Source organism: Papio anubis, chromosome 8 (genome assembly GCF_008728515.1).
Source record: "Papio anubis isolate 15944 chromosome 8, Panubis1.0, whole genome shotgun sequence".
Classification (NCBI taxonomy): domain Eukaryota; kingdom Metazoa; phylum Chordata; class Mammalia; order Primates; family Cercopithecidae; genus Papio; species Papio anubis.
The window spans coordinates 57,264,750-57,290,087 of NC_044983.1; the positions used below are offsets into that span (position 1 = coordinate 57,264,750).

A 25,338-nucleotide genomic window follows, 5' to 3' on the forward strand; every position below is an offset into this window, starting at 1 on the left:
TTACTAAAATAGGGCACAAAGCCCTAGGGAAAAATGTTAAAGTGATTGCATCACTCAATATAATTTAACATTTTTTACTTAAGAATAGACTATCTTTTATATATGAAATGTTGCCCTTCCTGCCCCTTCACCCCCAGTCTCCTCTGGGAAGTGTTGCCAAGGTACTTTTTGTGAATAGTATAATTTTTTCAAAAATGTTTTGGCTTTTCCTTGTTATATGTGGTGCACATGTGCTGGATGACAGACTCGGGCTCAAAAGGGGTAAACGGGTGCAGAAGGGTCTCTCTGAACACATGCCCTAATATGCCACCAGACATGCTCAGTCCTAACTAGTACTACTAACTCAGTACTATCTAGTCCATTTTTATTATAAAACAGTCACTTATTTTCTCTTTTGAGTTCAATACTTTCTTACAGAATTTTACATTGGGAAGGAACGATACTGTTAATCAAGCTGAAACTTCCTCAGTTGAGGGAAGATGAAATGGTTCCTTGTGTGGTTAATGAGCCTAAATCCCACAGTCTGGTGGTCAGAACCGGTGCTGCCAAAACCCCTCCATACTATCTCCTCCTCAATTATTAGAGAAGGTCACATTTAGGCATAGGGATTTCAGGCTGCAGCGGACTCAAGGGGCCCTGCTCCCCTCGAGCATAAGAGCAATTGCAAGGTACCCCAGCCTCCTGGTCTCAGAGATTTACTGGGTACCTGTGACTGTGGGTGCTGGTAGGGAGCACTTGCAAGGTGCTTAGAGAGCAACATGCTCGTCGGTGAGTGACATGCAGAGGGCAATGCCTGCAAGACACTTCAACATCTTTGACAAGTGGGGAAAACCGAGGCAACCAAAAGATCCCACCAGTTGAACTTGATGACATCCGCTTGAAGGTGTTTAGAAAGACATAACAGGGACTTTTACGGGCACTGGAGAGAAATCTGGGATGGGATCTAAGAATGTTGTTTTTAAGCACAACCAAGGAATCACATAATATAATATTCACATGGTTAGAGAAAATTAAAGATCAAACCTAATTACACTCGGCACGTGTGTATGTCTGTTCAGGACAAAAGCAAAATACCATAAACTTGGGTAGCTTATAAATAACAGAAATTTATTTCCCACAGTTCTGGCGTGTAAGTCCAAACTCAAGATGCTGGCAGATTCAATTCTGGTGAGGGCCACTTTCTGGTTCATAGATGGTACCTTCTAGCTGCCTCCACAAATGGTAGATGGGACAACCAGACTCTCTGGGGACTCTTTTATAAGGGCACTCATCTCATTCATGAAGGCTTTGCCCTTAAGGCATAAGAGTCACCAAAAGCCCCACCTCTTAATACTGTCACCTTGGGGTTAAATTTCAATAGATGCATTTGGGGGAGACACAAACATTCAGACTATATCAGTGTATGTGTGTGTAGGAGAGAGGGGGAGGGAGAGAGAATATGAATTTTCTCTACAGTAATACCACCCAGTTGTCTTCAATGGCAAAGAATTCAGTTTTTAGGAAATTCCAACAGAAAACTTGAAACTTGAAAACCAATGGCTACATTTTTAAAGGCCTCTTCTGAAATATTACTCCCTTGACTCTAAACCCATCTATTTCAGAAAACTGAAAGAGAAACTAATCGCATTGGTATTTGAGTTGGTTGCCCAAAAGACAACAGCTTCTAATTCCCCATTTTTTCTTGTGGCAAAAGAGACTAGAAAGCAGAGGTTTGATTCTTTCTACAGTGGCACGTGGCTTCACATAGCCATCTCAGCATGTGCCTCACAAGTTACACCTTAGCTATATTTTTCACTCTAGGCATCTATAAATGGACTTCCCAATTCTGACCTCATGAATCCCACATCATGCCCCAGCTATCCTGAATCCCAGACCTGTATCCAGTTAAGACCAGTTTCCTCCTCTCCCCAAACAGCCTGCTCATACCACCTGGATGCTGTACTTTTCTCTGTAACATCAAATTAAATTAAGTCCTATTTGTGAAATCTTCTCTTAAAATTGACTTCCTGCAGAAAGTCTTTCTCTTGAGAAGCGAACTAAAGCCTAACTTATTTTTATTTATTTTTCTTACTAATGTTTTTGTTCAATTAAAAAATACACATTTTTTAAAGTCAAATATTATTACAGGTCTTATAATGAGAATTGCAGTCTCTTTCCCAATTCTTCCCCAATCCTCAGTCTAACTCCCAGCTAATTATTTAAAATATTTATTCTGCTATTAACCTGCTTATATCTAAATAGCATGTTATATTGCTATTATTGATTTATTAATTTGAGGCATTATCACTCATCTATTATAGAAGGTTAACAATTAAACAATTTAATGTCTTCATTCTCTATGCTTGTAATACAGTTAATTTCACAAATCTTTCATATCAGTGCAAATTCACATTCAGGTTTTATAATATTATGACAATCAGGTATCACTCACACTTGACTAGAGTTATAATGATTACACTTCATGTCACATGCAGCATTTTTTTCCTGCCCCCTTTTCATTGGCTTTATTTTGTAATGCACTTCATACTATTTTTTCACTAACTCTGAAAGAGTGCTATAAAATCCCCTGATGCTTTTATTCTACCTTTTGCCAAAAACATTATAAATTGATTACTTTCTTGCTTTTTCTCTTTTTCTGAAGATAACCCTCCCACAGCCATTTGCCTTGCTCTGATATGGATCAGCTGCTGTCTGAATTTGCTAGACAATCATGGCCATGGAACTCCCCTTGGCTTCTGCCTGGTACTGGGCTTCCTAATTACTGGATTCTAGTTGTTCCTGAGGAAGGACACACCACAGGTAAAATTGAATTCTGAAAGTGTCTCAAGCTCTTATACCTGATTGAAGGTTTGAGTATGTATGGTTAGGTATTTAGGTAGTAAATTTATTTAGTTAGTAAATAATGCTGTTTTATACTTTTTTTTCTTGTTATCTAGTGTGATACTATTTTACTTTAAAAATATATAGTTGACAGAGATTGAATATATTCAAAGCAAATAAGGCAAAGGGCAAAGTATATCAATGAGTTGATATACATTGCGTAATATCAGATCAACACATTCAGCACCACCCATGCTGTACATTAGAGCCCCAGAACTTGTTCATCTTATAACTGAAAGTTTGTACTCTTTGACCAACATGTCCCCATTTCTCCCACTCCCCACGCAACCACTGCTCTACTCTCTGCTTCTATGAGTTTGACTTTTTTAGATGCCACATATAAGTGATATCATACAGTATTTGTCTTTCTATATCTGGTTTACTTCACTTAGCATAATGTCCTCCAGACTCATTCATGTTGTTGCATGTGGCAGGATATCCTTCTTTTTAAAGGCGGAGTAATATCCCATTGTGTTTATATACTACGGTTTTTCTTCATTCACCTGTTGATAGACATTTAGGTTGTTTCCATATCTTGGCTATAGTAAATAATGCTGTAATAAACACTGGGGTACAGATACCTTTTTGAGTTACTGATTTCATTTCCATAAGATATATAATTAGAAGTAGGACTGCTGAATTGTATAGTAATTCTATTTTTAATTTTTTGAGGAACCTCCACATGGTTTTCCATCATGGCCGCACCAATTTACATTTCCACCAACAGTGTACATGTGTTCCCTTTTCTCTGCATCCTCATCAACACTTGTTACCTCATTTTTTTCATAATAGCCATCCTAACAGGTATGAGGTGATATCTCATTGTCCTTTTGATTCGCATTTCTCTTATGAATAGTGATGTTGAGCACATTTTCATGTACCTGTTGGCCATTTGTAGGTCTTTGAAAAAATGTCTACTTAGGTCCTTTGCCAATTTTTAAATTGGGTTATTCAGTTTTTTGCTATTGAGTTGCATTAGTTCCTTACATATTTGGTTATTAACCCCTTATCAGATATATGGTTTGCAAATACTTTCTCCTGTTCCATAGATTGCTTTTCATTTTGTTGTTTCTTTTGTTGTGCAGAAGCCTTTTAGTTTGCTGTAGTCTCACTTGTTTATTTTTGCTTTTGTTGCCTGTGTTTTCCATGCCATATCCATAAAATTATTGCCAAGATGAATGTCTTTTTATAATTTTGAAAGGATTCGTCCATTAAATGATAACTTTTAGTGTTGCTCTTGGGAAACCTGATGCCTTTTAGATTCTCCCCCCTCCTATCCTTCCTTCTCTAGCTTTATAAGAGTCAGGATAGTAAAGTGTTTAGGGGTATAAAATTTGGAGCCAGACTGCATGTTTGGAGATCTGACTCTGCCACTTATTTGCTGTGTGATTTGGGGCAAATTACTTATCTCTGTGCCTTAGTTTATAAAGCTTTTCCCAAGAGTCCCTGAGAGAATTAAATGAGTGAAAAGTGCTTGCACTATATGTATAGTGCAAGCTATGATGATGATGAGGATTTAAGATCTTCTCTTTCTTTCCTGTTTCTTGAAATTTCATGGCAATATGCCTTAATGTAAAGGCAGGGTACTTAGAGGCACCCTTCAACCTGGAAACTCATATTTTTTCTATTCTGAACTATCTTCTAATAATATTATTCATTTCTTCTCTCTCTCTTTTTTTTTTTTTTTTTTGGCCTATTCTCCCTGGAACTCTTTTTATCTGAATGTTAGCTATGTTAAATTGAGCCTCGAATCATCCTATGTTTTCTATCTTCCATCTTTTCCTTTTTGTTTTTCCTTCTGGGAGATTTCCTTAACTTAGCTTCTAATACTGCTTTAAATTCTTATTTCTGCAAATCACACTTTTTAATTTCTGAGAGCCCTTTCTCAGTTGTTCCTTTTTATAGTATCCCATACTTGTTTTACAGATACACATCTTCTCTTATTGTTCTGAGTATATTAGAGGGATTATTTGTTTTCCTTTTGTTCCCTATATTTTCTCGATTTCCCCCAAGCTACATCATTCTTTTTGTTTTGTTCATCTTTAATGTTAAAAATCTCCTTAATGTTTGGTGATCCTTGGCTGTCAGTCCTACAAAATTGAGACAACAACTGGACATCTTGTGAAAGGGCAGGGCCTGTGTCTGACAGGCCTCCATGTTGGGTGCATTGTTAAGCCAGTTTGTTTTTTAATTGGGGACCCTAAAATGTCAGCGTAGATAAGTCTATTCTTTGAGGCCATGCAGTTTCTTGAGTTGCTGTAGTACCAGTTGCCTTGAATTTCTTCTTTGGAAGCTTCTCTGTAATTACTATAGTTTCTGCTGTCTTGGATCCGTCAAATCATCTACTTCTGTTTTCCACTATCAAAATTACATGCTGACACTGTTCACCTGCTATTGTCTCCCTTTAAAAAATACCATTTGTACTATTTTATTCTTGTATTGTCATTTAAGTGAAGTTTCAGGTGGGGGGGGCACTATTAAATGCATGTGCTCAGTTTGTTTAATCTTTCTTGACTCTTTTATTTCATTTTATTTTATTTTTGAGACGGATTTTCGCTCTTGTTGCCCAGGCTAGAGTGCAATGGCTCGATCTCGGCTCACCACAACCTCTGCCTCCTGGGTTCAAGCAATTCTCCTGCCTCAGCCTCCCGAGTAGCTGGGATTACAGGCATGCCCCACCATGCCCAGATAATTTTGTATTTTTAATAGATATAGCGTTTCTCCATGTTGATCAGGCTGGTCTTGAACTCCCAACCTCAGGTGATCCACCCGCCTTGGCCTCCCAAAGTGCTGGGATTACAGGCATGAGCCACCGCACCCAGTCTACTCATATTTTCTATATATCTCTAATAGTTGACTGTTTTTTATTGTTTACCTCCTTTTCTCCTAGACTAGTCAAATCTTGTAATATGTAATCCAATCATTTAGTGATGCTTAGAAAGAAAATTCTATTGGCTGGCAAAACCCTTTACTAGTCTTTCAAATACATTTTTAAGAGATCATCAAACTCAAAGTAATGATATTCCACATGCTAGAGATAAGCAGCAGAAAGTAGAAAAAATATTATCAGTATACTTTACATTTTGAATCAAACTCTGCTAATCCATATATTGAGTTCTTGTTGACCTGATTTCTTTTGCCTCTTGGCCTATACACTTTCCTTGCATCACTTGGTTAGTATATCCTCGATCCCATGACATGCTCAGATGATGATACAAGTGATACTTGAAGCTTGACCTAAACCATTTTAATTTTGTTCTAATCAATCATAATTGGTCTGAACTTTAAATATTTTATTCTATGTGGGAAAATAGGACCATTCCGAGAAATGTTTTTGCTGAACCAGTTAGTACAGTAAGGGGATTCACGAAGGAAAGTCACTAATCGTAATTTGCAACGGCAGCCATAACAAAGTACCACCGGGTGGTTTAAACAACAGAAATTTCTGTTCTCACAGTGCTGGAGGCTAGAAGTTCAAGATGAAGTACAGCAAGTTTAGTTTCTTTCAAGGCCTCTCTCCTGGGCTTACAGAGGGCCAACTTCTCACTGTCCTCATGTGGTGTTTCCTTGGTGGGCATGCATCCTGGGTGTCTCTCTTTGTTTCCAAAGTTCCTCTTCTTATAAGGACACCAATCAAATTGGACTAGAGTTCACTCTAATGACCTCTTTTTAACTTCACTATCTCTTTAAAGGCCCAAACACAGTCTGTTAATACAATCACATTCTGAGGTCGTGGGGAGTAGAATTTCAGAGTAGGAATTGTGGGGAGCAACAGTTCAGCCCATAACACTTATGTAGATTGAAGTTTGAAAATGCTCTAGCTACAAAAGCAAACAGCAAATGGAAGGGGATCAAGAATATATTCACATCAACATGGGAAAAGGTAAATTCACGGGAGCAAAATAAAACAGTTATGAAGAAACGCAGGAAGAGCTGTTTTAACATGTGAACAAAACAACAACTCTTAGGGTTCAGTGTAACATAAGCAAGATTAGGTAAGTAACTGTTCATGACTAGCTGTTAAGAAAAAGAGGCATTGAGAAAACAGATATTGGAAATTGAGAAAAGTCCCAGAGTTGTATACATTCCTTGAAAGTTTCTGACTCTAAGTTGAGCAAAGGGATGCTGTGAAGGGCTATTCTTGGCAAACTCTGTGTATTAAATTGGAGTTAGAATGAATTGATAACATTGGTACATCAGTATAATGTATACTAAATTTTATCTAATTGCTTAAGAATATGTTTGTCATTAGTTATTATTTGAGGAATTATGTATCTTATTTTTAAGAGATAAAATCGGCTTGCTTAAATTTTTGCCAAAATATGCCTATACTCTAAACGTGGTAAGACGAGTAGCAGTGTAATCTGTCTTAGAAACAACATTCTAGGATGGGGGGATCCTCCTGGGTGCTGAGATGAGGTTGTTAAATCAAACACCATTGAACTGTAATGCTATTGCAGCAAATTCTCTTTGAAATACTTCTAACAACACCTCTAAGGAAACTGGTAGCTTTAAAGGGTCCTAATGCATTTTGATTAGATCGCCTTGTTTTTCAAGTTTGAATATACAGATAAAATAAAACAGGTGACTTTTTTTTTTTTTTTTTTTAAAGACACAATCTCACTCTGTCGCCCAAGCTGCAGTGTAGTGGCATGATCTTGGCTCACTGCAACCTCTGCCTCCCAGGTTCAAGCGATTTTCCTGCCTCAGCCTCCCAAGTAGCTGGGATTACAGGTGCGTGCCACCATGTGTGGCTAATTTTTTCTATTTTTAATAGAGACAGGGTTTCACCATGTTAGCCAGGATGGTCTCAATCTCCTGACCTCATGATCTGCCTGCCTTGGCCTCCCAAAGTGCTGTGATTACAGGCGTGAGCCACCGCACCCAGTCAATAGGTGACATTTCTTATTGTGGAAATAAAAGCCAATTAAGTGAGAAATGCAAAGGCTATTTATTCTAAGCTTGCTACAGCAAGGGGGTCAGGCACTATCACTTGTGTTTTGGCAGACACTCTAAAGGCAGGAAGAGGAGTAGGAAAGCTTTATAATAGGAAGAGAAAGCTTCAGGCATGCTCTGAGTGGGGGTTGTTGGCATAAGGAAGCTAGAGGTGGCTAACTAGAAGCAGGACATCCTGTGTGATTGGAGGAGGGTGCATATTTGGCTCTCTCTGGTCTTAAGTTGGAACCATGGACAAAATTCAGGGAAGCTATTAGTTATTAATCAAATCCTGGCTATTTGGGGCTATTCCGATTGTTACAGAATTGATTGCGTAGCTCCCTGGATGGTTACTAGATACAGAAGTCTGGCTTCCTGCAAGTCTGACTTACAGCATGCTGGTTTCCTGGGCTGTTTATCATAGATAAGGGATTGGTTTCCTGGGCAGGTTACTGCAGGTTGCAGGTCAAAATTCTATTTTTACATATAGTCTGGCTACTGACTGTGAATTCAGTCTCTCATCATCCTTGCTGAAGGAAAAGGATAACATGAGGCCCCTAGCTAGCACTGGGGCAACAGGAGAGTCTTGGAGAACTGACTTTTGCTTGTTCTAGTGAGTGAGAGAAAAAGGATTGCTTCTCCTGAGAGGAAGGAGAAAAGATAATCCAGGTTGCCAGGACAAACAACCAGCCTGATGGCTTCAAGGACTCAGATGGCAGAGGAGACCCATATTCCTCATACATTAGCTCAGACAGGCAGGGAAGCCAGTCTGCCCTATCAGTCAGAGAAGGTAAAGGGAAGATGGGGAGCTGACTTCATGTCCCACCTACCGGCTGCGAACAGTGCACTGAGGGACCTCCTGAGTGAGTGATGCTAGAGTAGCAGCCCCACAGTCACTCATCTCAGGCAGCTGAAACTTTCTGGGTACATAAGCAACAAATTACTTGACAAAGAGATAAACAAATTGCTTATAATGTGTATGTGCATATGCCCATTTTTTTCTGAGAGACAGGTCTTGATCTGTTATCCAGGCTGGAGTGCAGTGGTACAATCATAACTCACTCCAGCTTCTAACCTCTGGGCTCAAGCGATCCTCCCACCTCAGCATCCCAAGTAGTCGGGACTACAGGTGCACACCACCATGTCTGGCTAATTTATTATTATTATTATTATTATTATTTTGTAGCAACAGGGTCTTGCTATGTTGCCCAGGCTGGTTCTAACTTCTTCAAGTGATCCTCCTGCCTCAGCCTCCCAAAGTGCATATGCATATTTAAGACATCTATCTGTGTAGCATATTGAGACAAATCATAACCTACTGAATTAAACATTTTAGAACCCCAAATGGAGTACCAACCTAGAGATATAGTTTGCAATTATTCTGAAATATCAAATGCTGTGCTGTGAGTTCCCAAAGAGGGTCAGGGAGAAAGCCAATTTGTAGGTCTTTTTTTTTTTCTCCCACATTGACAAATAATAAAAACTCACTGATTTTGATTTCAGAAAAAAAAAGCGCCTCTTTGTATGAAATAACTCAAAGAATATGAAACACTGTGTTCCTTTGCTCTGCTGGCATAATTGGCATCATAGGCCACCCTATAGTCTTGGCCGTGTGGACTCTTACTAAGGGCTCGCATACAAACAGCATAGAGGAACATCCATGATGGAAGGCTTCATCTTGTTTTGTGTTTTGAGCCTTACTAAAATCTCATGGGAGAAGAGGAGCTGAGATAATTATTTTAAATTTAGAGATTAAAAACAAACAAACAAACAGGCTCAGATGGGTAAAAGGACTTGCCCAAAGCGTCAGAGCTGACAGCAAAACAAATCTGTTTCTAATTATGGAGCCCTTTTAAAAAGTTCACCTTTAAATCATGCAATTATCAAACTCCACACTCCAACTGTTGTTTTGTTGACATCTTCAGTGAAACTGTCATCGGAACCCAAACAGTTTAAAGTTTGATTTAGAAAGATAAGACTAAGCTATTACGTTAATCTTAAGAAATTGCTTTCAGTACTTCTTCATATTATATTTACTTTTACATGAAAGTAAATTATATAAATTATTAATCCTCTTAATTTACAGCTTAATTCTACTATAAATCTGACATTTTTGCTTCTTTCTCAAACTATTTCATTTCAAAAGCAGTCCAGTGAAAACATTCAAATATTAATTACAAAGAAAGAAATGTTGAACCACTAATTTAGTGCCGTGTAAGTCTTATTTTTGTCTAGGTGAAGTCATTCATACACAATGGATTTCTTAATTAATAAAAGCCACAGTCTGAAGGAAAGTGACAGAGTGCTATTCTAATCAGTCATTCCAATGCACTATGTCACATCACTGGCAAAGTATTACTGGGCACTCTTCCAAATGTAATAAAACTACCATATGAATAAAGGCAAACTTATCTGTGATGCTGTTTTAGATCACAAAACTTATTTGTGATGCTGTTTGGATATGTTTATATCTAAGCAGCTGTTCTGAAAAACTGGGAAAAGAATGCAGGAGCTTTCCTTTTTCTCAGTGATGAATGCAGAATTAGGTAGCAGGAGAAACAAATACAAAAGATACATTATCGGCCAGGTGTGGTGGCTCATGCCTGTAATTCCAGCACTTTAGGAGGCCAAGGTAGATGGATCATCTGAGGTCAGAAGTTTGAGACCAGCTTGGCCAACATGGTGAAACCCCGTCTCTACTAAAATACAAAAATTAGCCAGGCGTGGTGGCAGGCGACTGTAATCCCAGCCACTTGGGAGGTTGAGGCATGAGAATCGCTTGAACCCGGAGGGCGGAGGTTGCTTTGAACCGAGATCATGCCACTGCACCCCAGACTGGGCGATACAGTGAGACTCCATCTCAAAATATATATATTTAAAATTACAGTTTTTGTTAACAGTGGTAGTTTTCTGTATGGGTCTGCAGCAATCTCAATTCTTGTCTCCTCAGAAGAAAGAATTCGACTGAGGGGCATAAAGCAGGAGAGACTGAGGCAAGTTTTAAAGCAGGAGTGAAAGTTTGCTAAAAAGCTTTAGAGCAGCAAGGAAAGGAAGGAAGGAAAGTACACCTGGATGAGGGCCAAGCAGGCTGAGAGACCAAATGCCCTGCTTGACCTCTCGGCTTGGGGTTATACTTCCAGGATCTTGCGTTACTTCTCCCCACTCCTGGGAGCTTACTGGGAAGCTGCTGATCAGTTTCAGATGTTTTCTATCTATTAGGAGACTGCCTTTCCCTGGTGCCAGCTGTGACGACTTATTACTTTAGAGAAAAGTTAACAACCACCTGACCATCATGTGACAGTCACCTAACACTTCTGGGGTGTGTGTGTGTGTGTGTGTGTGTGTGTGTGTCCGTCCCTCTCTTGCGCTGGTCATGCCTGACGAGCTACCTACTGTAACAGTTTTCAGTTGCTATTGGTTGTTTACTTTCAATGTTACTATAGTGTTTTCTATGAATGTGTGTTGACTTCTAAATTAGTGTGGATCAAATAGTTAATCCCGAAAAGGAAAGAGCAAAACTCTTAAGCTTTAAAGGCTTTTCTCTAACGATAGGCGATCTTTTCTATTTTTACCCTAGCAAAGACTTTAATCCATTTTTGTTTCAATTTCTATGTTAAATAAGCCCAAGGCACTTGGCGCTTTGATAGTTGTGATTTGGGCAACAACCTACTCAATTTTAAAGAAAAGCTGAAAAGAGAAAGCTACTGGAATATTTTTCGCTAATTTTTTCCTTGAGTTGTATAGCCTCTCCATACTCCTAGTGCTAGAGCTGCCAAATTATATTTACACAATGAGGAGTGATATTGTTTGGATGTGTGTCCCCATCCAAATCTCATAATCTCATGTTCAATTGTAATCCTCAAAGTTAGAGGTGGGGCCTGGTGGGAGAAGATTGGACCATGGGGGCGACTTCTCATGAACGGTTCAGCACCATCATTCTTGGTACCATCCTCGTGATAGTGAATGAGTTCTTGTGAGATCTGTTCGTTTACATGTGTGTAACCCCTCACCTGCCCCAGCTCTCTTGCTCCTGCTCCTGCCATGTAAGCATCCTGTGATTGAAAGCTTCCTGTGGCCTCCCCAAAAGCAGATGCCACCATGCCTCCTATATAGCCTGCAGAACTGTGAGCCAATTAAACCTTTTTTCTTTATAAACTACCCAGTCTCAGGTATTTCTTTACAGAAATGCAAGAACGGAGTAACACAAGGGAGAACCATGACAATTCAACCAAAGGGGAAAACACACATCATGCAATTTACTGAACACTGTCCCCTGCCTTCATGAAAACTGCACTCTACCTCTCACTGTAATATACAGTAAGAAGTAAGTTGAATGAAAATGTGCTATCAGGCCAGGCGCAGTGGCTCATGCCTATAATCCCAGCACTTTGGGAGGTGGAGGTGGGTGCATCGCTTGAGCTCAGGAGTTCTAAACCAGCCTGGGCATCATGGTGAAACTCCATCTTTATAATTTTAAAAATGAGAACTAAAAAAAAAAATTAAGAAAAGGAAATGTGAGGCTGGGTGCAGTGCCTCATGCCTGTAATCCCAGCACTTTGGGAGGCCAAGGCGAGCGGATTATGAGGTCAGGAGATCGAGACCATCCTGGTTAACAAGGTGAAACTCTGTCTCTACTGAAAACACAAAAAAATTAGCCAGGGGTGGTGGTGGGCGCCTGTAGTCCCAGCTACTCGGGAGGCTGAGGCAGAAGAATGGCGTGAACCCGCGAGGCAGAGCTTGCAGTGAGCCGAGATCATGCCAGTGCACTCCAGCCTGGGTAACAGAGCAAGACTCTGTCTAAAAAAAAAAAGAAAAGAAAAAAGGGAAATGCCCTATTCATGGTAGTTAAGTCACTCTAGGGCCAGAATCTGGGTAATTATTCTAAAAGTATTTTGGCCAGACGTTGCAGCTACCAGATCTAGAGGGTTTCCACTTTAAGATGTCAATACTTGGGTGATGTTTCATGACCCATAATATTCAATTTTGTAATTTGAAAATTACAATAGAAGAATATCTTGATGTTCCAGGGTCTGTCAATTAAATGGTCAATGAACTCTGGGTTTCTGCACACAGCCAGCTCTCTGAATGTCATAGTCATTATTGTCAAGTGGTCATCTTGACATTACTTTTTTTAAAGTCATAAATTAACTTTCCTGCAAATAAAGATAGTTCTCAAAGTACAGTCACACAGCATGGAGTTGTAACCATGAGATGCCACACACACTGAGATTCCATGCACTGAGAACCCTATGATTCACACTCTGATCTTGCTTCTCTTCTTAAAGCAGAGTTTAAGACAGGCAGGGCTGAAAGAAAAGCCCAAGGAAACAAGAATTTTAATAAAATGTTTGATATCAAAAAGGAGAAGGAGACAAGATATATAAGCAGAAGTCAGTAACTTTGAGGGCAGTAGTGGGGTACTGGCAAGCAAACAGATTTTGAGGACAAGGAGAACTTTTAGCTGATGATTCCTAATTTCATCCCTTTGTGATCAGTGAACATGCTTTTTGTATGATTTCAGTGCTTTTAAATTTGTTGGGGCTTGTTTTATGGCCTAGCATATAGTCTATCCTGGTTAATGTTTCATGTGCACCTGAATTGGATCACTTTTTGAAAATCTATTTTGTTAATCTGTACTTTTTGATTGGAATATTTAATCTCCTTACATTTAATGTAATTGCTGATAAAGTGTGCCATCTTCTTATTCATTTTTAACGTCGTTTCCTTTTTGTTATTGTTGTTGTTCCTCTGTTCCTCCATTACCGTCTTCCTCTACAACAGATAGATATTACTAGTGTGCCATTTAATTACCTTGTTGTTAATTTTACCCTACTTTTCTGAGTTATTTTCTTAGTGGTTGCCTTGGGCACTAGAATTAATACCTTTAATTAAAACAATCTATTTCAGTTTAATGCTAACATAATTTCAAGGGCATATAGAAATTTTGCTCCAATGTAAATCTTTTCCCCTTCCTCCTTTGCACTATTATACAAATTACATCTTTCTATAAGTCTATAAACATACAGATTACATTTATTGCTTTATGTATTGGTTTTGAAATAAGATAGAAGAAAAAACTAATAAAAATATGTATATTATCTCTTTTATGTTTACCCATGTAGTTATCTTTAGTGATGCTTTTTTTTTTCTTCATGTGGATTTGTATTACCATCTGATATCTTTTTATGTCAATCTGAAGAATTGCCTTTAATATTTATTGTAGAGCAAAAGATATTGTCTAGCATTAAATTCTCCCAGTTTTCATATATCTGGAAATGTCTTAATTTTGCTAGATGTAGAATTCTTGGTTGGCAGTCTTTTCCTTTCAGTATTTGAATGTCATTCATTGCCTTCTCTCCTCTGTGGTTTCTGATGACAAGTCGGCTGTTCATCTTAAAAGGAAAGTTTCTTTTATGCAATAAGTCCTCTTTCTCTGTGTGCTTTCAAGAATCTCATTTTATATGATTGTAAATTTGAGATTAGAATTTTAAAAAATAAAATAAAAGTGAAAATAAATTTTTAAAAGGATCTCATTTTGTCTTTGGATTTTGACAATTTGATTGTGATGTGTCTAGGTGTGTTTCTGAGTTTATCTTCCTTATAATTCATTGGGCTTCTCAGATGTGTAGATTGATGCTTTTTTATCTAATCTGGGAGATTTCTGGCCATTATTTTTTCAAATAGTCCTTCTGCCACCTCTCTTTCTTCTCCTTCAGAGGATTCAATTATGCATATGCTGGTACACTTGATGGTGCTCCATAGGTTGTTTTCTTCATTCTCTTTTTCTTCTGTTCCTCAGCATGGATAATCTTAAAGAACCTATTTCCAAATTTGTTGATTATTTCTTTTGTCAGCTTAAATCTGGTGTTGAGCCCCTCCAGTGAGTTTTTTAACTTAAGATATTGTACTTTATGACTCCAGATTATCTGTTTGGTTCTTTTTTTATAATCTCTGTCTCTTCATTGGAATTCTCTATTTGGTGAGATATCATTCTAATAATTTCTTTTAAGTCTTTAGACATAGTTCTCTTTAGTTATTAAAATATACTGGCAATAGCTGATTTGAAGCCTTTGTTTAGTAAGTTCAGCATCAGGGCCCCTCATGGGCAGTGTCTATTGACTGCATGCTTTTCTGTGCATTTATATACTTTCCTATTTCTTTGTGTGTCATATAATTTTTGTTGAAACTGGACAGTTTTTAGATAACATAATGTGGCAATCCTGGAAATCAGTTTGGTCCCTCTCATAAAATTTGTTGTTGTTCTTTTTTGTTACCATTGTTGCTATTTGTTTGTTTACTGACTTTCTGGATTAATTTTGTAAAATCTCTATTGCCTGTAGCCTTACCTGTAGTTGCTGTGGGCACTTGTGATGTTAAAAAAAAAAAAACAAAAAACGAACAAACAAACAAACAAAAAAACCCCTGCCAATAACTGTTTTGACTAATAGCCTTGGGATAGAGCTTTTCTTACAAATGAGGACAAATAACAACAATGTCCTGAGAATGCAGCTTTCCAGGTAGCAAGGGAGAGGTTTAAAATAGTGACAATTCTCTGGGTATGGAAATTTGTGAGGTACTAAAAACGTGATGTGGCCCCACTAGTACCTGGAAAGCTGTGGTTTTCACTGCTCCAGTGTTGTGAGATTGCCAGTTTTCAAGCCTACTCTGGAACTGGGGAAGAATGGTTGGGAGTAGTTAAAGTTACTATCCCACAAACTCTGCTATTCTTATTGGGGTTCAGCAGGTTTTCCTTCAAGAAATATTCCTTTAATTGTTATATGTCTTTGCTAATGTACAGAGTTCTAAAGAAGTGGATTTTAACAATTTTTATCAGTGATTTTGTGGAGTGGTAGATTTATGAAGCCATTCCCTCTGCCATTCTGATGTTCTGCCTCATTACACAATGCTTTTATAAGCAATTAAATGCTTGAGGTTTCATCAGGAACTGAGAACCTTCTAAATATCCTTCCCTCTGAAGCAGTAACAATTATAAGAAAACAAATACCTTTTTACCTTGCTCCTAAAATAACAGTTAGAGATAATTTTCTTTCTCTCTAGGCCTTCCTCTCCTGGTGCAGTGCAGTAAGGGAGAATTTTCCTCACATTCAGGACAAAACAAGGATACCAATTGTTGCAACTTCTTATATGTAAGAAATACTTAGTAGTAAGATTTTTATATCCCTGGGACTTCTAACATGTCTATAAAAAAACTAGAGAAAAGGAAGTTTATAGAAGGTCATACAATGAACCTAATTTTTGAGAACCCATCATGTATGAGAGACATGGTCCCTGTCATCTTAGAAGATACAATCTCAGAGAACTAAGAGACTTTAGAATATAGTGTGTTATTTAAAAAGAAAGTATAAAGTGCTTTTGGTTTTATGCAAAGGACTGATATTCCTAGAAGAAGTGACAATTTCTCTAACATCTGAAGGATAAAAAGGAATTGGCTGTGAAGGACATAGGAGAGAAGGAAAACAGAAAGACGTAAAGCAGGAGTCCTCCAGGAAAGAGGGTTACCATATGGGAAGGTCTGTTGGAAGAATTTTGGCTGGAATGAGGACGGTAAAGAGCAGTGGTAAGAGATAAAGGCAGACTAAAGCTGAATCACTGATTGCTGTGGTCTGAATGTTTGTGTCCCCCAAATTCATATGTTGAAATCTAACCACTAATGTGATAGTGTTAGGAAGTGGGGCCTTCGGGAGGTATTTTAGGTGAGTAAGATTATTGTCCTTATAAAAAAAAGCTTCAGAGAGCTGCCTTCTCTTTTCTATCACGTGAAGACACAGCAAGAAAGCACCATCTACAAACCAGGAAGCAGGCCCTCACCAGACACTGAATCTGCTAACACTTTGATCTTAGACTTCCTCAAAGTAAATTTCTATTGTTTATAAGCCACCAAGTTTATGGCATTTTGTTACAGCAGCCTAAATGGACTAAGACACTGACCAAAACTGGAAAGCTGGAAAAGGATATTAACCAAGGGGTTACGTGGCGAGTTAATGTTCACACCGAATGTTAATGTTTTAATAGAGCTGAATATAGGATAGAAAGAATGAGAAGTACATTTGGGGAACACAGCTTTAGTAGAATTTTCACAGCAGTTAAGCCCCAGTGGAGAAGGTTTCTTAGAAAATGAAAGGCAAGAAAAACAGAAAAGAGAGCAAAGAACAATGTTTGGGTCCATGTCAGCCCATAGTAGACTGACTTCACACCATCAATCATGCTTCTTTCTTCTTAACAAAACCCTGACTTTGAGCATCCACCTTCTTCCAGATAAACCATTTATTTGATTTAGAGGAAACTAACACTTTACTAGCTCTAGGGGTTGATCTGTTGGTTTGAGAATAATCTTATAGCCCCCTGCCAGTAATTCATCAAGAGTGGAAATCTGACTTAAATTGGCTCAGTGAGACTGAAAGGAAAGATTACTGTTCGTTAGAAGATAGAGAGGTACACCCTTTCTCCTCCTGGAAGCCAGCTCCCTCAGCCTGTTGCCAGCTACCTGGTGTTTCAGACTCACTTGTAACTGTGAGTGCCCATGAGACATGGTTCCTACCAATAGAAGAGGGCCTGCCAGGAGGTTTCCAGAAGGCCAGTTAGGGCTGGGGTGGTAGCTCAGCCACGTCACTCTTTCCCCCTCTCTTCCAGTGGCTGCTGGCAGCCATCCTGCAATCAGCCAGCACAAGTACAAAGCTGACCAAGGAGGAAGTGCAGAGTCAAGAACATCTTCCTTTGATTATACTGCCCCGGAGTCTGTCCTACTGCTAGGCTTCCAGCTGTTGTCAATCAATAACACTTCTTGCTGTTTAACCCAGGTTTGAATTGCATTTCCATGTCTTGAACTTGAAAGGATCCCAAAAGGTACAGTAGAGAAATGAACACACAAAGAGACCATGAAAAAAAGACAGTAAAGCAGAATCAGAAGAGTTCGATGGGATCCAATCTGAGGGAGGGTGAAATTTAACAAAAACAAAACAAAACAAAACAAAACAAAAAACCCCAACAGTGCTAAATGTAGCCAGCCTATCAAGGAAGGTATTGTTCCTGTGGTATTTCTAATCTGGATATGGAACTTTAAAAAATCAACCTGTATTAATTGTCGCCATACCATGGTTCCCTGAGCTATAAAATATTCAAAGGCTAACCAATGACAGCCTACTTTACAACTGGATTATGAGGATTATAAAGTATGCTTTTATAATGACATACAGAATAAACACAGTCAAGTAAGACATAATCTAAGTACATGAAAACCTCTTTTCCCCAAGTAGACCAAATTAATCAATGAAGTCTTATAAGTCTTAGAGATACAGTTTATTTTAGATGTTACTTAAAGAAAGAAAGTATGAAAAATTTAAACATATACCTAAAGGAAGAAAGAACAGTATGGCAAACCTCCATATATTCATCACCCAGATTCTAACATTATCAATATTTTGTCACTCTTGCTCTTCATCCCTGCTTCTTGCACGTGTAAATTCGATTGTTTGAACATCAGAATATATTTTCTTAAATAAACCATGTGCAAATAGCAATTAGAGTTCGAGGTCAAAACCCTGAAGCCATCTAACCTGTAAGATACATGAAGTTTTTACATTCTGAGTAAAAAACAACATGATTGAAACTATGAGTTAATTAACCATGAGTACCATTTTATGACTGTGTCTAAGAGGAAGGGGCTTACCAAAGCAAAAGTAAACTTCTAACCAGCCCCTACCAAAGACACCAAGTAGAGAGTGTTAAAGTTCAGGTTTAACCTACTAATATAAAACCTTCCAGTTATTTTTATAGCTATTTAGAATCACTTAGTTTCTCCAAATGCCACAACATTTTCTGCCACAGCATTTTCTAAAAATATTTATAACTGCGTTTTCTCTCCATAGCCACAGGGCCAGTGGGTCTCAAAGTGTGGTCCAAGGAAATCTGAGAGTTCCCTAGACCCTTTGAGGGGGTCTGCAAGATCAAAACTACTTTCTTAATAATACAAAGATATTATGTGCTCTTTTCATTCTTTTCTGGGCACACAGTAGAGTTTTCCAGAAGCTACATGAGGTAGGACATCACAGCTCTAATAGGTACATGTGTGAAGTACATGTGAGGATTCTCCTGTTGTCTATTAATCCAGACTCTAAAAAGATTTGTAAAAATACAAAACAATTCCAATCTTCTCACTACATTTTCTGTTTTGAAAATATAATTATTTTTTAAAAAGTTATTTATACCGACATGTTATGAGGTTATTATTTTTAAATAATTCATAAATATATATACAATTTTCTTTCACTTTCATGTCTAATGATTCTATTGGTAGATGTAAACCACATTCCTTGGGGTAGTCAATAATTTTTAAGAGTTTAAGAGGGTCCTAAGGCCAAAAAAGTTGAGAACTGCTAAGTTCCGCACGAATTCCCTTCATCATCTAAATGAAACTTTTGCTTAATGAGATGACAATTCTTTTTTCATTATATTTTGCAAGTGTCACTAGAAACAAAATCCATCTCTTCCCTGGCATTCCTTTTTATGATAAACATTTTCTGATTTTGAGTAGGAAATAGACAAAGATCTGGTGAGGATGATGTCTAAGTTACACTCACCTTTACTAACTCTGTGTAGCCCGTTTCTTTTGGGGTCCACCAAGGCTGTGCTTTCAGTCCATTCACATTGTAGAGTGAGCGTTGCCAGACAGATGCAAAGTGTCCTCTCTTGTGCCCAAGCTCATACCACTTATATGCCTGAAGGAACAGAAAGAGTGTGCTCCAAACTGTTCCTTCAACAATTTTAAAATTGAAGACATTAAAAATAAGGTATTACTATGACACATTTAAATAAAGAGCTTGCTGCTAGGTACCCAAGTCTGTTGAAATCTGGTGAAAATATTGCTTTTTCATTGGGTTTCTGATTATGACCTATTTGTATAATAAACATGTACATGTTCTTTTCCCCCTTAGGCTGCAGTCTCTCTGGATAATGGATTCATGCCCTACACATTTTGGTCTCCCTCAGAGTGTCCAGCAGGGAGTCTAGCACTTATTTGTTGAATGCATAAATAAGATACCAATGGGTCTTTTCTATTTTATGTTTCCTTTAGAAAAAGATTATGATTTTAATAATTTTCAAAGATATTTGCATTTACTGAATCAGAATGCTAAAATAAAGAGCAGCTTCTTTTCACATGTTCTTTCCACGTCCACATTTAAGAAGGTCACCCCAAGGCATCAGAGTGCAAACCCTCCATTAAACTAAGTAGACAGAAGGGAAAAATTATTCTGAGTGGGCAATAAATATAGTGATAGCCCATTTTAGATTTTTAAAGAGGAAATTTTTGTTCATAATATATATTTTTTTCTGCCATAAGGGATAACATATGTGGCCTTAAGCTAGCTGCAACATGATACTACTTGCCTCCAAGACTAGCCTTTTCAGGGACAGCTGGCTACGGAGTATGACACTCTTTATGGCTCCTTCAGATGATGCCCTCACCATATGCTCTCCAAGGAGCCCTGCCCAGTTCCTGCACCAAGCATGCTCCATTGTCTTTGGAATGGAAGGCTTTCTAATGGTACACTTAATATTATCCCCTCCACTATTGCAAACTTGATCCAATGATTACTTTTACAGAGATAATTCAAATGCATTTTTGATAAATAAAAATAAGTATTTCATAGTAATTTGAACATCTTCTTTGTAAATCACCAGATACACTTTAAATGTAAAAAATGTTAAATTTTCAAATTTTCCCTCATTAGGAGAATGAAGGGGGATAGCAATACCACCTCATATTTTCAGTAACACTTTACATTGACTACTTTCTTTGAATGTGCTATCTCATTCGATTTTTCCAATAACCTCAAATATCTCCATTTTACAAATGTTGAAACTGAGGTTTACAAAGGCTAAATCTTTTGAATTAGCATCTGGGGCTCTTGGCAACTTATTCTACTCTCCTCCTATTTATATCATTTAGCAAACACTATGAAAAATGATTTTCTTATTTAGTTGTCTTTTTTATTAATATCTGAAATTAAGAATGCATATACAAATCATTCTTAAATATTTTCCTTACAATACATGTAAGTTGTAGCAAGAATTCCTTAAAAACCAGAAAGTTAAAATGACTAACTGGTATGTAATTTTTTTAAAAAATAGCATGTATCTTTGAAATTAATTTGACTATTGTGGTTATTTTTGTCCGATTTAAATTTAGGATTTTATTTCCTATGCTTTTCAGGGCAAAAGTGAACAATAATATTAAGGTCAATAGATTAGTTTTTCAAAAATCTGACAGTCCATTTTTGAGTCATTACAATTCATTTTAAGGATTAAGTGTATTGCTAGAATAGTGAGAAAAAAAGTTACTGTAGAAAAATAAAAACAGCAAACATTATAGCTGTAGTTCAAGAGTTGGAAGTCTTGTCCTTTAATTAGCACTCAACATGCTAGATGTCTGGGCAAGTTACTTGATTTACAATAGCATGTTTAAACTATCTATAAGGTCTTTTCTGACACTCAAAGTAAGTAATCCTGCATCAAGTAGGACTCTTTAATTTTTCACTCTCCTGTCATTTGAATTTTAGGAGAAACAAAATTGTGAAAGTGATATACCAGAAATTTTTACAAATCACCTTTAATCATATGTGACACAGGGGACCCAATGAATTCAGCTAGATTGCTTTTGAAAAAAACATCTAAACCACTTTACAATAAAAACTGTGATAAAATCAAAGATCGAGTTAGAATCCTTTGAAAATTTCTCTACTATTTCCTGTCTAATCAGCAATTTTACATATGTAATTAGGAATATTAAAATAGACAGTGGGAGGCCCTGGGACACAGGGTCAGTAAGAGCCCCTGGGTCACATTTAAGAAGTTAAATGTGTTTTACATCAATGTTGTCTCTACTTTCTTCCAATCATTGCTATGTATGGTTTTTATGCACATGTGTGCATGCGCACACACACACACACACGAGAGACAGAGAGAGACAGAGAAAGTATGTCAGACGACTGGAACCCAGAAAAGCCCAGGCCACATCTGTGGAATGGGCTGTCTTAAGTGTCCTCAGCCGCGGTATGTTCTGCCTGGAGCCCCCTGTTCAATGGGGCCTAACAGACATACTTCCGGTGAGAAGAGCTGGCTGCAACTTGCCTAAGGATTGTAAATGCCATCCCGTGCACACAGAACTTTATGTTATTTTGCATAGCAGGCTTTTCGAGCTTAGGGTGGCTTGAAAGAAACTGAGACCAAAGCAAGAAACAACATCCAGGTTCTTATAGCTATCACTGAGGAGGCAGGTGACAAAGACTGGAGTTGGCACTGACTGAGCAAGAGGGAGGGTGAGGGGGATGCCAAAAACGTGAGAAAGCCGGATCTCCACAGCTGGCCCCGACTAGACTGGAGTGAGGAGGAGAGGGAGGAGCTCAAGCGCACTCAAATCTTGATCCTGGGAAGATGGGAATATCACTGAATGAAAGAAGGAACCTAGGAGGAAAAACGATTTAGAGAAAGACAAGTAAGTTGTCTGTGTGCCATCATGTGGGACACTGAGCAGGCAGTAGACGTGAGAATGGGGACTTGGAGAAAGAGACTAAATCTAGCTAGAATGTGGATTTGGAAGTTATGGGAATACCGAGAACTGCTATCTGAATTGCTGCAAGACTCTCATGGTTTGTCCCCCCTCTTCCTGACCATACTAAATGGACCAGTTAGAAAAATTTTCCTCAAAACCCATTTTCTGGTCAGTCTCTGCAGCACAGAGGCTGTGGCTTTGCTTTTTGTGGATCCATCCTCTTTCAGAGTTGGAGCAGTGCTCTAGGCATAAAAAGTGAAAGGTGTTTACTTCCTGATATGCAAACTCAGAGCATGACAGCCAAGCCAGGCTCAACACCTAATATTGGGAATATACTAACATGGAGTTTCTACAGGTTTGTTTCTGTTCTCCTGTAAGAACAAATCCTTCTGAACTTTTTAAGTTCAAGAACTGTGCTGTTCTTTGCATATTCATGATAATTAAGCTGGTAGAATAGTCCCATATGTTCAAATCCCAAGCCCTTAACAAGTGTGTAGTAGTGAACTCTTTGCCCTTGAAGTAAGGGCTGTTTTCATCTAAGATGTGAGATAAATCATAGGCTTCTTTTATCTGTCTTTGCCCTGGACTCTGAAATGTTCAAAGATAAATTAATTAGTGACAATTACATTTACAGTAGTCAGACATGAACATTTATCCAGTGTTAGATGTTGTAGCAAAATCTTTCTTGTCCCTCTCATTCAACGGAGTTCTGAGCCATTACGTTTAAAAGAAAAATGGGATGCAAAAATGATTACTAATCAGCAATTTCTTCTCCCTTCTTTCTCTTTAATTCTAATATCTCACTCTATTTCAGTTGACTGGTAGGTTAGAGGGGGAAAGGTACAGATAAATAGAAATGTATAAATTAAAAAGTGTCAATTGTCTGAACTTCTAGTACCCCCAAATTGGTTCATGTTCCTAGCAGACAATTAGCTTATCACAAACCCCTTCACTTCTCTGAACCCTCAGTTCCCCAGATGATTCCATGTTCTTATTAATTTTAGAAACCTGAAGCTGTATTATCCTTAGATGTCACTTTATTACATACATGGAATGCAATGGTTACAAAGATTCAGTGTCTCACTTTACCCTTTTATCCACTGACTATAAGGAGAGCCCAGCTCTCACTCCTGCAACGGAGCAAGACAGGAAAGGAGGGCTTTGCTATCCAGTAGGGCTGCATAAATCGTAAATCATGGTAGACTGTGACAGAGTTTTGAAATTTACAGTGCATGACATCATGATTAATGAGACAATGTTATGTTTATAGAGGTAGACACTGTACACAGAAAAAGAGAACCATTACAAAGAACACATGGAACTTGTTTAGCTACTACAGTTTTTGTGTCAATCCCTATCATTACTATCACCACAATGTTCGTCTTATACTTGGTATTAAATATTTCAGAGGATAAGTTACACAACTAACCATTAGGATCTGTGTGCTTAGGAATCAGCTGATAAAGACCTCATTCTAAAAAGAACTTATTTTAAAAATTCCAAAATAAAATGAAAATGAATCTAGGCAAACTGTTAAAATATTTCTAAAAATTTAAATTATTTCAGTGACATCTCTTCATTTCAAAATTTAAAAAATACTTTTCCAAGGCAATTTCTATCTCTCTGTACACACACAGACACACACACACAGATACACGCAGACAAAAACATACACAGATATGTACCAACTTAGAGATTGCTTTTGTGATTACTCAGCTGATTTCTTGAAAGAAACTATAAAAGCCAAATCCTAAAAATTCTTTAAAGGGTTAAGCTGGAGTTGTTGGGTTGTTCCAAAGATAGTTTAAGTAACTAAATAGTTTACATCACTGCTTTCAAAAGTTCACACTCAAAATATTTTTTGAATTCTATCTTTTCCTAGAAATAACTATTCTCCCAACTCCATCCTCTGTTAGAGAGAATCAGAAACTCACACACCCATTACCTCTTTGTTCCCAACCCTCTGCATGGCATCCCCCAGGTGGAAATAAAATCTCCCATCATCAGTGCCAGGATCTCCGGATTCTATTCCTTCCTGTAGGAAGAACAGTGTTAGCATGGGTAAAATAATTAAATACCAGATTCCATTAATTGATTTACGTAGCTTTTCTTATGGCACATCATAAGGAAATCTAAAAACCAGAAAAATACATCTCTGTATTAAAATTTGGGAATGAGGTTACTGGTCAACATTTGCAATGCCAAAACAAAAAGAGGTCCTAAAGCTAAATTTAACAATGCATTCATCATTAATTCACAGTGGAATGGCCCACAAAATTAGTATGATACTTTGTGTACCTTCTGTGTGGGAGCAATCATGTTTCAGTATTTCAAAGAATTTGTCTGGCTGGATAGCTCTTACATTTATTTTGCTCTCCAAATCTGACCATATGTCATCTAGAGGCATTTTATTCGTAAACCAAAATGTTTAACTGCTCATGTTTGAAGTGATGGCAGTCCAACTCCAAGTATTATTTATTTCCATTTAAAACAAATGTGTCCTTACCTTTTTTTTTTTTTTTTTTTTTTTACAAAACATACAGGAGAACTAAAGCCAATTTGAATCTTTAAAAAAGTAGTTTTTATTAAACAAATCCCTATTCTAAAACATTTATCTAATTCTCTGATTTCTCACACAAGGACTGAAATTGAGATTGATGAACTCCATTCCCCTCCCTACAAAGAGAAAAGATATTAAAGCAACAGAATGAGTTTAGAAAAGCAGGACAAAAGTTAAGAATATCTAAATGTCAAGGACTTCTTTATAAAAATCTGCATCCTTGAGGCCTCTTCGCAATAAGCTTATTATCTTTCACTAGGAAGAAATTGCATTTACATAATGTTGGAAATGAGCAAGCTGCATGACAGAATGGGAAAAGCATCACTCAGGACAGGAAGGGAGCTACAGCGAGGGCTTCTAATTGACCAACACTCAGTGTCCTTGCTTGATAACT

At 37.8% G+C, this 25,338-nt stretch overlaps 1 protein-coding gene across 14 annotated transcripts in view; it reads right to left on the reverse strand.

The window, feature by feature from the left end:
• The window catches only part of ASPH (aspartate beta-hydroxylase), a 220,937-nt gene that overhangs the window by 27,370 nt on the left and 168,229 nt on the right, over positions 1 to 25,338 (reverse strand). For all 14 annotated transcript variants that reach the window (XM_031669577.1, XM_003902799.3, XM_009213094.2 and 11 more), the window contains 2 exons: positions 24,330 to 24,419; positions 19,413 to 19,550 (listed from right to left, as the gene is read on the reverse strand). In XM_031669577.1, coding sequence (XP_031525437.1) covers positions 19,413 to 19,550; positions 24,330 to 24,419 — 228 coding nt within the window. The remainder of the gene's footprint in view (positions 1 to 19,412; positions 19,551 to 24,329; positions 24,420 to 25,338) is intronic.